The 16,165-nt window shown below is 41.1% G+C and overlaps 1 protein-coding gene across 5 annotated transcripts in view; it reads left to right on the plus strand.

The window, feature by feature from the left end:
- Positions 1 to 16,165, plus strand: part of DISP1 (dispatched RND transporter family member 1) — an 85,591-nt gene that overhangs the window by 43,630 nt on the left and 25,796 nt on the right. For 2 of the 5 annotated variants that reach the window (XM_042823934.1, XM_042823953.1), the window contains 2 exons: positions 6,526 to 6,613; positions 10,502 to 11,038. In XM_042823934.1, the coding sequence (XP_042679868.1) occupies positions 10,533 to 11,038 (506 nt within the window). In that variant the 5' untranslated portion in view covers positions 6,526 to 6,613; positions 10,502 to 10,532. Of the gene's footprint in view, positions 1 to 3,876; positions 3,922 to 6,525; positions 6,614 to 10,501; positions 11,039 to 16,165 lie in introns of those variants that run through there. The other 3 variants (XM_042823943.1, XM_042823969.1, XM_042823961.1) reach the window with 3 other exon arrangements.

Consider the following 16,165-nt stretch of genomic DNA (forward strand, 5'->3'; position numbering starts at 1 on the left):
TTTCTGCAGTGCCTGAGCTGTCCTCTGTCTGGCCTTCAAGTATTGCAAAGCCTCTGAGTTTTTTTTTTCCTGAGTGCTTGCATAGTGCTTTAGCATCAATTTGTCCCTAGAGCACCCAGAAAGAGCCACCAGCTCTCCTACTGAAGTTGGACATTGTTAGAGTCCTTCAGCCTCTCTTGAACACGCGCCTCTGAAAGATACTGCTGTTACAATAAGTATGTGATTAATGTCATATTAAGCTCAGAGGCATGCAAAGGCATCCAGCCAAGAGAAGGGGATGGTGCTTGCTGGCATTGCCGGTTGTCTTCAGAAAAGGATGGTGATCAAGTCTGCGAGCCCTTTGTACCTTGTTTGAATAGAGAGTAATCAAATGTTGTACTCCATAACACAGTGTGTCAGCCATGCTTGTAAATACAATTCATTTTAGGTCACTCTGGAAGTAATGCCTCAAATTTATTAATGTGGAAGCAACAACCGAGAGCACCATTCTCAGAAGTGGTGAGGCAGTGGCACAGGCTGCCCAGGGAGGTCACAGAGTCACTGGAGGTGTTCAAGAACTGTAAATGTCTTACTAAGGAACATGGGCAACATTGGTGGTAGGTGGACAGTTGGACTAAGTGATCTTAGAGGTCTTTTTGATCCTTAACAATTCTATGAAATTATAATCCAGTTGACTCTTAAATATGGTGCTCTTCATAGCATTTTTTATTCTTATTTTTTGAGTTCTAGGAGCTATCTTACTGTTTTCACTGCATGTTTTATATTGATGTTAAGCATATGATGAAAAATGTTATTTTGCAATCAGTGTTTTTGTTTGTTTCTGAAGAAACAAGCTGGTCCTTACGATGAATTATGATGATGGCTTGCCAATTCTTCTAAGTTGAAGGGATTTTTTCTTTGATCAGAGCATGCAAAGTACTTCTGTTTGCCAGAATAGCCCATCTGTTATCAAAGACTTGACGTTCTGATCACAAAATAACATTTTAAGATGTTATGGATTACTTAATATTCAGTATGATGTAACAAATTTTCTTTTGTTCATTTTCTTCTTTTGTGCATAGCTAAGCTTTGAGAGTTTATGGTATTTGACAGAAGCTGTTGCGTGTAAAATGTTGTGATAGACCCATAGATTGGAACTTCTTGAATTGGGGAATATGGTATGGACTTAAAGCAAGGCTTTCTTGGTAGTGCAGACATCCTGTAGGTTCTGGGCGTGTATGCATTTCCAGGTGGTAGATAGCATAGCGTTACTCATTTATCTGGTCTAGGTTTCCACAGATCAGATCTGACGTCTTCAATCTGTTTTTAATTTTTCTAAATGCTTCCATTCTTTTCTACCTTCCCCAGTTTTCTTGTGCCTGTACTCCACATGGTGCAGAGCTCTATTTTATCTCCTGATTGTTCATTTGCAAATGATGAAGTCAGCATTTGATGTCACTGGAGATGAGCAACGTTAAAAGCTGAATGTAGTACAGAAGTGGACAATGAAGTGGATATCAGACAATCAAGGCTTTATGGGGATAGTATGTGGGGAAAACGTTTCTTCTTGCAGCCGCTCACAGTGCTGAGTTTGTCTTTCAGATGCTGTAAAGCCAGTAATTGAATTGGTCTGTAACTCAAAAATATGATACAGTATTTAAATTCGCACAGGAAATGTTTTATTAGCGTAACCTATGAACATACATTATATCTTCACTTTACTATCATCCTTGGGAACAAAGTATCTGCAGTGAGTTGATAAGTCAAGATATAGTAACACTGATCTGTGCAGTACATATAATAGCAAGAGCTTTAGTAGGTTGTAATCCTTTTGGTCTCTATAGTGCTCTTCTTCCCAGATACCAAAGTGGAGAAAAGACATGAACAGGCCATGAGATGCTTAGCGAGTAGATGTGGCAGAGTATCAGCAGTAAGCTGATATGCAGCAGTATGTACATAATTAAGAACTTTGTTAGTAAATAGTTTTGCAATAAAATATGTAGAGTTCTGTGGTTTTGAAAAAACAGCTTTGAGGTTATTGTTGTGACGCTTCTAAGCATTTATTGTGTATTTTGAATGTTCAGAAAGTAAATACCTTACCGTGGTCCTCTTTCCATTTTGTCTTATGTTTTAAAGCTATCTGCTTTGCAGTATTAGTGTTTTATTCACTAAATGAGTTTCCTGTAAAAGCAGTCCTGGGTTACCAGCAGTGAATGGCTCTATGCTAGTGGAAAATATTTTTTTCTATTGAAGAATCCATTAATCCAAAAATTTTCTTCTAGGTATGATGCTGATATTGTGTGGAAGGGGGAAAAAGGGCTGCTGAAGCCAGTAAAATTCTGTTTGTAAGTAAGAAAGGCAAGAAACTTTGGTTTAAAAAAAGTTTTCCCCTTCGAAATCTTTTGAAACGTCTTTCAACATCTGTTAAAGGCCAGATTGTGACAAGCAGGGGGAGCTGTTGTGCACCTGAACTCAGTCCAGAGCTAGGATGCCTATTTCTGGGGGAACGCTGAGGCAACAGAGTCCAAGTGGTTCTTGTGGTAAGGGCAAAGATGCCCATGAATGAGAAATTCCTTTTACTAGAACTGCATTATTCACCCTACCAGCTCAACTTGGCCTGAGGGAGAAGACAGCGCTTCACCAAAGGCAGCCTCAGGTGAGCTGGGACCTGCTGAGTGGAGTGGGCTGGATGATTAGATCTGCCCCAGAAGGATGCCAGTTCTAAGATTTGCATTGGAGATGCTCAGAGCCGAGGAAGGAACAGGAGTTGTCTCCCAGAACATGAGGCTTGTAAGTTTGGGAGCTAAAAGAGCAAGCTGAAACCAAGTTGTGGCATTTCCCATAGTAATATTTTTTAAAGTTCCTCAGAATACAACTGCAGATCCAGTAAGTGCTGTGTTTCCTACCATAAGAAACTCTGAGCGCGTTCCAGTGCTGCCACTTTGCACTCATGGCCCTTGAACTGAGGATTCAAGTCTCCTCAAGACTTGGTGATTCTGATGATCAGTACAGCTCTACAACTGCCTGAAAGGAGGTTGTGGCCAGCTGGGATTCAGCCTCTGCTACTTGGTAGCAGTGATAGGATGAGGGGGAAGGGCCTCAAGTTGCAACTGGAGAGGTTCAGGGTGGTTATGAGTTGAAACAGTTCTCAAGAGGAGCAGTGATGCAGTGCTGCAGGCTGCCCAGGGGGGAGGTGAAGTCACTTTGCCTGGAGGTGCTCATGAGCTGTGGAGATGTGGCACTGAGGACAGTATCGTTGGTAGGTGGATGGCTGGACTAGGTGACTTTAGAGATCTTTTCCAACCTTAACGGTTCTGTGATCTCTGGTTTTCGTTTGTGGTACCTGATGACCTGTACGCAGGCAGGCTCTCAGGTTTGCAGTCCCTGCAGGTGGCTGACAGCCACGCGGTGGAAGTAGGCGCTGGATGTGGGAGCGAGAGTCGTCAGGAGCTGACGAGGAGTGGGGAAGTTCAGAAAGCGCTCCAGGTGACACCGGGCGCTATTCCGCGTCCCGCCTTCCCCGATTATTTCCCTCGCTTGCGGTTTATGGGCGAGTTGATTCCACTTTCCCTTTCTGCTGGCGTGTGTGTGTGAGAGAGGCGCGGGGCGGTTGAAACCCACCGGTCCCAGTGGGTGCCCGCCGCTGCGGAATATGGCTTTAATCTCCGCCCTGGCTTTCATCAGGAGGATCAAAGACGGGCGGCAGCGCGGGGCCGAGGCCCCCAGACACAGCGCGGGAGCCTCGCGGCCGCTCCCCGTGCCTCGCTGAGGCGGGGGGAGGCGGCTCTTCCCCAGGGGGGCCCGGCCCCGCCGCGCCCGCCCCGGCCCGGCCCCCGCCGCCGCCGGCTGCTCGCCGCGCGCTGCTCGGCACCGTGCCATTGTTCGAGCGGGCGGCCGGCACCGCGTTCGGTTCGGGGCTGCGATCTGCTCGGCCCGCGCCTGGTAAGTGCCGAGAGAGCTCGCGCCGGGTGGAAAAGAAAGCGTCACGGTGCAGATCTTGCTAGGAGTACCGCCCGCAGTCGGTTTGTTTAAGCCGAAACGCCGCTTTGTAGCGTAAGCGGACCCCTCCGCTTGCGGGAGGCGAGAGAACGGAGAGAAGCAGCCCCGCGCCACGCTCCGGCTGTCCGAGCAGATCCGCTGTCATACCTGCAGCGGTGGGACCGTGGGCCGTCCTGGCGCAGCTGGGCGCGGGGAGGCTTCGGCGGGACGGGAAGCGGAAAGGAGTGCGGGAGTGCGAAGCTTTCGGAGAAAGTCGTTGTTGGGCTGGAGGTGTGAAACTGCTGCCTTGCTAGGTGCCGGGTGCCCTGCTGCTGCCAGCTCCACGCTTTGTACCTGTCTGAGGTGCCCTGCTGCTGTCGGAACATGGGGAAGGCTGTTGTTAGCAGCAGATGCTTAAAAGATTTTCCGGTGTAGTTTTCCGATATGAACAGAAAACCTGTTTTGAAAGAGGTTGTCAAGAGGTTCTTTAACCTGCAGTGTGAGGTGGTGATGTGGTCAGGACAGCGGGAGGCTGTGTCTTTAGGAGCGCTTTTTGTCTCCCTTTACAGCTGTAGTAATGTAAATGGCACAGCAAGATGAGCCAGAAACCTGCTGGACTTTCAGTACAAGTAACTTCTTTTAGATAAAGAAAGATGTGGGTTTTTTTGTTGGTTTGTGTGTGTGTGTGTGATCCCCATGTAAGCAGGATTAGAGCTATCTTGGGTCAGAATTTTTGCAACTACAAAAACTGAGATATCTTTCATGGTAATGATATGGTAATGGCGAGTCAGCAAGTTGTGTAAATTGGATTGTGTGATGAGACCCTCCCAGCTGTAACCAGTGAGATCTCTGTGCTCTTACATTGTACTGAGGTGTATGTGCCTCCAGAGCTAGGCATGCTTTTCTTGAAGGACGGTTTGTTCTCATCAGGTCCATCTGTATCTCTCTTTCCCTTTCCAAAACTCTGGTTATGTGAAACTCTTTTTTCCTCTTCTTAATATGTATATATTTTTCCATTTTCCCTATGCGTATATGTTTAATTTATTTTAAAATAAAATTTAATCATGGCACAAAACTTCTAGAAAAGAATTTTTAGGGCTCCTTGTTACTTCTATTTTTAGCTTAATCATTAAGAGCTCTGACTTTCTAGCTAAAGCACTGCAATTGATTTCTTTAAGCAAAGCCTGGCAAATGATTTCTGTAAATGGTCTGCTGTTGTTTGTGCCAAGAAAAGTAACTTTAGCTTAAAGGCAAAATAGATGTTTGCATTTCTTGAGCAATCTTTCCCACCCTCTGCAGCCTTTCCCAGCTCCCACAGCTGGTGGTGGTGGTGGTGAGTGGCCCTGTGTGCCAGCTCGGCAACACTGACTCACCAGTGCCCATCTGCACCGTGAGCTACGCGCTGGCGTGGGGACATCTGGAAACTCCCTGTCACATGAATTGCCATTCCTCAGCCAGCCTGCGATGCAGGAAATGAAATCATGGTGGCTCAGGTTCAGGATGGGACAGCTTCATAGCGGGTCAGGCTGTTGAGAGGAATGGAAGAATTGGCTCTTTTTTCTTCTTTTTTTGAAAAACGAGGTACAAAATGAAAGAGGGGAAATTTCCGTTCTGCAAATCTCTTCTGCTTCATAGCTGTCTTCTAACTACTATCGCATGGTAGAAGTGCAGAGACTGCTGAAAGTCTGCTCCTTACTGGGCAGACCTTAATTGGGCAAATGCATATTTATAGACTGCTCAGAAAATAAATCGGCTATAAGCACTGCTCTCAGAAGTAGAAACTGAAAATCATATTGATCCTCCAAGTGAGGCAGTTGCATTAATCACGTAAACCCATGTGCTCATGGAAGAATCTTCCTGAAGATAAACTGTTTGAAATATACCTTAAATACCTGAGAACAAAGTGGAAGGGACAGGGAATCCTTGTTTCTAGAGAGTGCTTGTGTTTTTTAAAGTGCGAGCTTTTCAGGGAAGACCTAGTGGTTAACAGCTGAAGTAGAAAAGCAAGAATCAGGGTATTGAGAGAAACCAAGCACCACATGTGAATGCATAAGAGCTAGAGAATTTGAAAAATGTCCAGCTGAGAGCCAAAATGGAGATCAACAACCATAAAACATTAAAAAGCTGTTTGTCTTGCTGAAGAACACTGCAGTGATAGATAACTAGACGTCTCCCATAAAAAAGAGTATCAAACACCAGGCACCACCTGTTACTTCTGGAAATGCTAGGAAAAAGCAAGGATGCAAAGAATTTTGGTGATGTGAAGGAGGAGAAAACGCTCCTTAGAGTGGCTGTGCACTCACTGGCACAGCAAATGAAGCCTGGAGAGAATTTATCCACGTTTACAGGTTCAGACCGCATAACCCATTTGCCACATGAAAAACCTGTAGCCTCTTAAGGGACTGTAAGTCCATTATAACATTTCATCTGGAAGGAGACTTAATAGGTAGCTATGGGATTGTTAAATGTTGCTTATTTCAAGAATGCACTACTTTTTGAATTAAACTGCTTGAGATGAACTTTTGACATGAAAAGAATTTTTTCTTTTTTCTCTTTTTTCACCTTCAGGCAGTAAGTTCACACCCGAACCATCGTGCTTTGTAGCGGACAGGTCTGAAAGGACTGCAATACCTGGAACAGTTCATTTGGCTGAATGGTAGGATGCTGGCTGCAGCTGCAAGGCTTTCTGTAACTCTTCAGTGAAATTTGAGTTTTGTCCTACCTTAAATTAAAAATAAAATAAAATAATAAAAAAAAATTAAAAATCTTATGTAACAGTTTAGCTTTATTTTAGTGCAAGATGGAGATTTTGAGTATATGCATCTTTTATTAAAGGTTTTTAAAACCCCAACAATGCAGAAATTAGCTTTTCTAATGATCTATAAATTATATGTGCTAATATACCAGGTTATACTAAATTTCCACTACATCGTTCCCTCTTGCACTTTTGTCATTCTCAATCTCAATTGCAGGCATTATGAGTCCAGATGGGATTTGTGGAACCAATGTTTCTTTAAGTCTTTTTTTTTTTTTTTTAAAAGGAAACTTTAAAGTGGAGAAAAAATAGTTCAGTTGAAGCCAAAGGAACAGGTGAACTTAATCCAAGTCTCAAATGAACACACTAGTTAGGGAACACCAAATCCTACATAGTTTCAGTGTGGTGCTGCATTACTTTATTTCCTGAAGGGCTTTCAGTGTAGATGGCAGATGTCTGCCGACTAAGCCGTGTTCATTGTTAGCTCTACAAATAATAAAGAGATTACTCCATAAAGCTGTCACTGCGTAGCATTGCCTCTGCAGACTGTGGTACTTTCCAGAGATGATGCTGTTCCAAACTGTATGGCTGAAGTGCCTTCTTAGCAGTTATTGTTATCAAGTGTAGGGTAATTGAAGATAATTCTGGTGTTCTTCCTCTAGCAGTGCAGCTGGCATGATTTCTAAATAGTCATTTAGTTTTAAAATACTGTGTCCAACTAGAGAGGTGAAGAGGGATGGATAACCAAATGTAGCATATTAAACATCTAGGTTAACATTTTTTTTCTAATTGCATTTAATCTCCTATTATCTAGAGCTGTGTGTATTAAAACTGGTATTATATCCGTCACCGTATTGCTCAGAATGTCTGTCACTTCCAAGCCTTCAGCTGTAAGTTCAGATAATAAAAATGAAACAAAACAAAACAAAAAAAACAATCAGAAAACCAAATCAATCAAACAAAACCACAACCCACCACTCTATTAAAGAATGCCAAATAAAGCTACCAACACAAATGAAAATAAACAGCACAGCTCCTTTTACTTTGAGTGTTAGTGTAAGCCTTAGTTCTTCTAAGCTGCAGCAGTACACAGCACCTCATCACATGGCTACCATAGGCTTGCAGAATAGTTATAGTTATGCTGACTTTAATACAACGTGGAGAGAACTTGAAGGTTAGCAGGTGCTTCCATGCTTTCTCAGGCTCAATGAAATTAGGTGGGTAGAGCTCAAGTGCTTCTCAAGGCTTATGAAGGGAAAAAGAGTGAGTTTGGTCTGTTAATTTTTATAGCTTGAAGTAGTTGCTATATAATCTGTTCACTAGGAGAACTGAATCAGAAGTGTGTTGCTCAGATGTTGTGGTGCTGCTGATGGATCTTTGGCTTGTCTTTGAATTTTCTGGGTTCTGAAGAATCATTCAGATTGTGTTTAAACTGAACATATGCAGTTAGATATTGCATCAGTTGAAAATAAGGATTTTCATCTTTGATTATGCTAATTGCTGGCTGCAGTGCTGGCTGGAGCAGAAGCCCTAACTCCCATGTTGCTGCTCAACAGGGCGCAGACACCACGATCGTCCCAACCTGCACAGAGAGCACTGGTTCTGAGGGCATGAGGTATAACACTGTGCCTGTGTTGTGGATTCACCTCATGCAGAAATGCCTGCTTTCCTTCACAGAGTGATGGAAAACAGCTACTAAAAGTTAGGGAGTGCTCTCTCAACTACTGCACATACAGATGGCCTGGGCTTAAAGTGGAAAGGATGTGGTTTGCTTTCTGGAAGGACTAAATAGCTGCAGCATCTCCAGCCTGATGTTTGGTTGTAATAATAATTTGCACTGTAACGTTGATTGGTTTACAGTTTCAAACTATGATATAGATGTGTCAAGCTAATTTAGAAAAAGAAATGTAACCCCACCACTGTGCATCCTAACTGTTATATGAGTGAACGAGAAAATAATTAGTCAGCAATGCCCAGCGTACTGCTGACCCACTCAGTGGGAGCTTTCTCTGCTTTGCTGTCTGCTAAGGCTCTGTCCACTCCAGTGGTCTTTGAAGCTGCCTGCAGTTCTGACCAAACTCGACTGTTCAAACACGGCAGCATTTCACATTACCAGTGCATCTCTTCAGCCCGAAACAAACTTTAGCTGACCACTTGAATTTACTCTCTGTATTCTGTGAAAAGTCCTCAAGGCGCTTGATGTGGGGAGGGGTACAGGGCAGGAATGTGAGGAATTAGACTCTGGAAAAACCTCCTGCTCTGAGTGCTTATCTAAATGCAAGTGACTTCCCAGGGAATCTGGCTCTGCTCATGATCTAGAACAAATAGCCCAGGATTAATTTTTGTTTCAGAAGTGAAGGATTTAGTTATGTCTCGGGGAGATCCCGCGCAGGGGGGCTGCTGAGGGCAACATTCCTCTGTGCAAAGCACTTTCTGCTCAGAATTAGCATTCAGGCAATTAAATAGCTCAGCTGGCTGGGCAGGCTTAGCACTGAGCACTCTCCAAAGGTAGCAGAGAAGAAAACAAGTTAGAAACTTTCTTGCTTATTTGTCTTTGTGTTGTGTCTTTCTGTAGAGTTTAGTGTCCATAATGCAAACCTTGTACTTTCCGCTTGTATAGTTGTTGATTAAGTTCAGTATTAGATAGCTAACATCACTAGCCAAACTGGTTGTAATGAACTGTTTCTAGTTTTTAAGCAAATGTTGAGTTATTCTTCTAAATGGCATTTATGTAATTAGTGTTCGTGTTTCCTCATTGTTCTTTCTCTTTTCTCCTCCCTTCCTATCCAAAAGAGCTATGTTACTTGGGAAGCGATTTCTTTCCTAGCTCAATATGATGTTTCGCCTTTCCTGTTACTAATCAAAATAATTTAACTTATTTTCAAGTCTCATTAAAGCATAGTTATAATTAACACAAGGAAATCAGCTATTCTAAGTTTTGATTTTGAACTAAGCTCCTCATGCACCTTTCCAAAATAAATAGCTTTCACTGATTTAGGTTTTCCTCAAAAAAAAAAAAAAAAAAAAAAAAAAAAAAAAAAAAGTCTTCAGTATCCTTTATTTTCAGTTTTATTACAGTGCTTTTCTTAATTGCCTTTGGAATACGTCATGGGATGGATGAGCTTTTCAGTCAGTAATTGAATCCTAGGATTTTCTTTTAACCTTAGGAAAGACTTATGATTGTATTACAAATTTTCAGTGTTGGTAACAGTTCATTTTGAACTTCTGCTAAAGACCTGATCTACCACGCAACAACTTTGACAAAGGTTTGATTCATTTAAATAAAGTGTTTTTAAAAGGGTATCATCAAAAATATGAATACTCACAATTTTCAGTAGAAATGGGAGGATGAGGAGAGTTACCAAAACCACCACGTCAGTGATTATTAAACAATCTGTGCTGTGTGGTCCTCTCTTCTGCTGGCTTTCAAAGAACACAAGCAAACTGTGGTGCAAAGTGTGGATGGTTACACAGTTTATGCTGGAGTCTATTTTCATAAAGAGTGGCTGTTACTTAGTCTCATACAAAATGATCTTGTTCCCCTGCTTCTCAGCCGTAACTTGTTGGCTGTGACCCAGAGTCTGTCATTTGAGTTACATAAATGCGATTACACCAGAATGTAACTTTTTGTTGAACAAGAAGGTCCTTCAAAACTTTCCTGACTGTATGTGCTAGTCCTTTCCATTTGCCTGTGAGATGATGAGAGGGGCTTTGCTAATTTAAAGGTGATCTCTGAGCATCTGAGAACATGGCAGTTATGTAAACTTTTTTTTATTTTTATTTCTTCAGGAACATCTGTCGTCCATCAAGAACTTGGACCATGGCAATGAGTGATGTCAGTGAGTCTGTGGTCCTGAGCAATGGCAGCATCTTGTCAAATGCTACCAGCCCAGCTATTGTTGCGGCTAATGATGGAGACGTTGCTTTCCAGCAGCTCCCATCCAAGGAAACACCAAGAGCAAAAGCAAATCCAAATGGCTGCCTGCAATTTAATGGTACAATCAAACCATCCTTTCTGCCTTTAGACAACCAAAGAACTCAGCAGATGTTGTCACAATGCTGCCACCCTTGCCCATACCATCATTCTATAAGTAGCCATAATAACAGGCAAGAATGTCATTCAGTGGTTGGCAGCTCAGCACCATCTCCTATGACTTCGTGCTGCATGCAGCCACATACTGAGTATTCAGCATCTATTTGCCGAAAACACACACCCATATATCAGCCTGCCTGCTGTCTTCAGCCTTCCCCATCCTTCTGCCTTCACCATCAGTGGCCTGACCATTTTCAGCATCAACCTGTGCAGCAGCACATAGCCAGAATAAGGTAAGCAGTTTGCTTATTTTTATTGTTGTTACTTTTCAGTGTGGGTAACTGTTTCATAAATATTTAAATATCTTAAAAACAACAACAACAGAATCAGAAGATCCAGAAGAAATGAACCAAATTTCTTCCCAGGTGTTCTTACAAGTTGATCTTTGCATTACCAGCATAACTTTTCTCAGGAGGATCCAAATTGGGAACCTAGTTTTGTTGTGCTACATGAATATTTTTGAAGCAAATCAGTTCTTTCTAGAAAAAAAAAAAAAAAGAAAAAAAAAAGGCTGCTTTTTCTTCCTAGGGGTTGTTTGAAAGCCCATTGTGTCTTTTCCAAAACACAGTGTACACCTACGTTGTATGAAGCAAACTACTGCAGAAATAGCTGAGAGAGCACTGAAAGAATGTGAAATGTCTGCATAGTTTAACCAAAACCCATATTTCCCCAAAAAGATGTGCTGGAAAATATTTTCAGCAACTCCAACTGTAAATGTACTGATTGTTTTTTCCTTGTCAGACCATCTGTTTCGGTGAGTTGCCCCCATGTGCTTTCAGTGTATCTTCTAAATTGTGCTAGGACTGAGCAATTTTGGATTACTCCAGGTTTTTAATCCTTTCTGCCCTCTACTTCGTAGACACTTACCTCTTTATCTGTTACTTTTGGAGATCCCATGACAGTATCCAAGCTACACGAAGCAATGATCACAAGAGAATGCTACTACAGCCTGCTGGTTCTGAGCAGTCAAGATTGCTGTCAGTCCAAGAGGCAATTTCTAAAACTTGAATTCCCTATTGCCATACACACTTGTAAGATTTTATGCAAGCTTATTTTTTTTCTGAGTGGTACTTGAGCCAAACTGCATGGTTTTTCACTGGGCAGTAAATGTCTCCTTGTCTCCCTGTTGTCCAACATCTGCATCCTTGTTCTAAAAGTTGGAGCTACAAGTTATTTTCAGATGGTTATATGTATTTTGTCTTGTTGAATTGAACTAATTCTGAACTTCCAAGAATATCAGACTGGGAGAAGTATCCAATGTGGACAATGTCAAAGTGAATAAAGATTTTTTTTCTTGAGATAAAAGCAGATGAAAATAAGGATAATGTAAAGTGCAAGTCGGCTTTCCCTGCCAGTTATTCCTCTTACAAATGTAAAAATCTTAATTGTTCAACAGCTTACCATGAAACCTGTGTTTTCCACCCCATCGCTCCTTAATTTTTAAGGAGAGATGAAAACTGTTACGTAACGTTGTATGCAGAGATATGCAGGCGGTTGAACAGTTACTGAATCAGTCAAGCATGCTTTTCACTGTCAAACTGGGTGCACTAATTTTGCTGTTTTTCTTGCTCTGGAGCCAGGACTGTTAAACTTCATCTGTATCCCATAGTCTTGAGGAGGGGAATGTGATTTGATGTGTAATCTGGGTTTTTGTTCTTGCGCTGGGTAAGAGCACTGAAAAGTTCTTCTTTCGGGTAAATAATGATTCCCAGACTATTTCAGAAATACTGTGTGTTGGTGGTTTTTGTTTGTTTGAACTCCTCTGATTAGGATCTTGAGCCAAGATGCTTTTTTTAATCTTGCACTTCCTCACTGTGACGTTACTACATAAATTATAAATAATTTGATAAATGTTTGTCTGAATGTTAGCAGTCAAAATAAGGATAGAACCTGACCTTTAAGCCATCTGTCTTTTTTAGCATGCTCTGCATATCCCTATCAAAAGTTCACTGTTTCTTTTCTGGAATTCCTTGTAGTTAATGCAACTGAGTTTTCTCAATGAGAAGATGTTTGCAGTATGCAAATTAAATATTTTTATCCATCTGCTAAGAACCATCCAGACTCTAGTTGCTGTCACTCATTTTCAGCTTAAAATATGGTAAATAGAACTCGGGTCCCTTGCCATGCTGAAGAAGCTGGTGTTATTGTCATGGAACCAAACACTGTCTTTTCTGAGTAATCTACAAGGTGTGTCTAAATGTTACATTCTCTTGTTGCAATGTGAATCCAGTTTAGCATACAGTGAGACCATTGTCAACGAAGACATGCTGGTGGGAGTTAAAAACACAATGCAATTGGGTGTAGTCTTGCAGAGGGATAGATGTATGCTCAAGAAGCAGCAATCTGTTTTATCAGTAGTTACTTTGCAGTGCTAAAGAGATTAGTAATGCTGTACACAAGATATTTTTAAATGACTACTGTTCCACACTCTAATTTTACTATATTTTGAGCCTAAAATCTGCAGAACAGCTTCTTTTCCAGGCATTTTTCTTTCAAGGCTCATTGGAAATCATCCAGTTTTATAAAATATGCATGTTTTAACAGGGTTACTTAAAATGCAGGTTCTCCTATGTTACATAAATTAAATTCAGAATGTAGTCAAACTAGCTTCTGTTTAGGTCTTTTACATTTAAAAATACACATTTGAATATTGGTTAGGGTTTTTGGTGGGGGGAATGATTCAGTAGAGGAGGGCGAACAATTTTTGCGAATTGCAAATATGCTTACAGCTCTGGCAGGTAACCAATTGTTTCAGCATGGCAGGTTTTGTCAGGTTTTTAAGCCCAAGGCTTAACATTTGTCAGTGACCTAACTTTAAAGGAATGTGGATCTGGAATATCATTGTGGATTGGAGTGCATAAAGAAGACATGGGAATAATGCCACACTTGTCCTATCCTCTTAAAGCTGGTTGGATCTGGAATTTTGTAGCGTTCAGCTTTGAAGTTTATAAATAAAGTTTTATGGAAATGGCATCTATATATGATAAGTTGAATGCCTGGGGAACTGGTATTTTTTTAGATGAGAAAGGCTTCTTATGTAAACAAAACATTTTTAGTGGTTGGTGGTGTACAATGTGATGATGGCAAAAAAAAAAATCTTTAATATGGTAGCTGGTAAAACAAGTCAACTGTTGGTCAGAATAGTTCTAACTTTCAGATATCTTTCTGAGGTTAGAGAATATTGAGCAAAGTTTCTGTGGTATTTTGTACGCACTGTTAAGATGTAGTTCATTCAAACGTGTTCATCCCTCTTTTGTTGTGAACAGGGTATCTTGACTGCACAAACAGTTTCTTTGAAATTCCAGCTGTCTGTCCACATCAGAATGTAACTGTCCAGGGAACTCACTTTGCTTTCTGACAGCTTCTAAACTGATCACTCTGAATGGTACAATTAGTTCTTCTGTATAGGTACTACTGGAGGATTTTCCACCCTGTCCTTTTGAAAGGCTTATGTTGGAGTAACTGCTTGTGTTTGAAAGCATTTATGTATAAACAAATGTGTGGGGCTTGGAACCCCTGGAAAGTGGGTGGTTATTGTTCTTCCTTTGCCACCATCTGCTTCTGTCATCATCAGCATCCTTCACTGGACAGACCGTAGAAATGAAGAGGACCCAAACAAGGCTGTTAATCTGTTGTTAAGAAGTGAAGAAGACTGATGCTTGACAACTGGAAGGACCAAGTTAGGAGTCACTAGGGAAGAGTAAAAATGTGCAGCCCAGCAGCATGTTTAGTGGGATGAAAGCAAAATAAAATAAACAGTGCTGGGTTACGTTTTCTACTAGAGCTAAACACTAAAGAAGTATAACATCAGAAAACACTTAAAAAGCATTCCTGGTATTTTTCAGTATCTGTTATTTATACATGAATGCAGGCATGTCAGTAGGGACAGAAGAGCAAGAATGTGCAGAAAAGGTTCAGTCTTAATTTGTGGAAAGCGTGTGTTAACAATGTGTTTGGCTGCTGTATCTGGTCCCAGTTAAACTGCTTCTCTCACACTTTTATCTGAACTTTTTAATGTGAAAACTCAAGTTAAAAAGTGCCTGTATCCTTGCTAATCTCGATGCTACCTCTTCTGGAATCTATCTTTTGTGATACAATATAGAAAATTTCTATCTATGGATTTGGAGACAGAAGCTAGGGAAGGAGAGGTCAGGGAGCTACCAGAAGTGGTGATAAGGAAAGTTCCAGGGCAGTTTTGTGCTACGGATTTCTGTTATGCTTCTGGTATTCAGAACTCTGCTGTATCTCACAGAGTTGTGTGCCACACGCAGTTTAAACACCATTACAGTTGTACTTCAGTACTTACATTTTGATACTTCAAAAAGGAATTCTATGGTAATGCAAAGGCTGTGATGATAGAGCATTGTAACCACCTCTTACCCATTTTATATTTTGTTTCTAGTGACTTGGCACAAATATTAAAAGCAGAAAGAAATAAAAAGCTCTTGTTTTTTTTCAAAAAGCAAGGGAATGTTTGCCAAATACCAATCTTAATAACAAGACTTTGTTATGAAACAGCTCCCTGCTTGATTCCAGGAAAAGGATAATTGTTATCTAGTACATTCAGCCTGGCTTGCAGAGCTGATTATATGTATACATGTGTATACAATAGTTCTTAGGATAGTTTTTTATGTCAGCAACATTAACTGCTCGTAAGAACTACATAGAGGTTTTAGACAAAATATTTTCCACCTATCTACTTTCCAGTTTTGAAAATTTTTAGCTTCTGCTATATTTAACACAGAGAATGCTTTTCTTTTCGCTTTTTATGCAGAGTATGCGTTAACGTCTTTTGTATAATGTGAATGTTGTATTATAGGTCAATTAAAAACTTAATTCCCTTTCTTTAATTAGATTTTTGAAGATTGTTTCTGAACCTTCAGCTGAAAGGCAGAAGCTGCTGCTGCTGCTTCATTCAGTGTTTCACATGTTGCGAATATCCTGATTCATGCTATAGAGCATGAGTTGCTGCATGTGGTCATTTGTGTGGAAACAGTACAAATTCTGACTTTAATCTCGTTAAAGTCATTTGCTCCACGCTACAAAAGGGATTCTTGGTTTCCCATGATTTCCCAGAATGGAGAGGCTGGAGGCAAATGGGAACCACAAATTAGGTGTTCCCTTTCATGCCACAGTATTAGCAGCACATTGGCATTCTTGGATTTTAATATAAATGATGAATGGGCAAGGAATGTATAGCAATTTCATGGTTGTTTTTTTGTTCTGAATCTGAATCCAAATGCAGATAATCTGTTGTGTGAGTGTACAGGAAGAGCTCTCCCTGTGACCAGACAAATGGTTTCTTGTTCTTTCTCTGGATTTTGTTTTCGTGGTACTCAACAATCCAAGTTGTGTTTTCT

This window comes from Centrocercus urophasianus, unplaced genomic scaffold (genome assembly GCF_019232065.1).
Source record: "Centrocercus urophasianus isolate 14NV4802_14NV808 unplaced genomic scaffold, USGS_Curo_1.0 seq_10, whole genome shotgun sequence".
Lineage (NCBI taxonomy): Eukaryota > Metazoa > Chordata > Aves > Galliformes > Phasianidae > Centrocercus > Centrocercus urophasianus.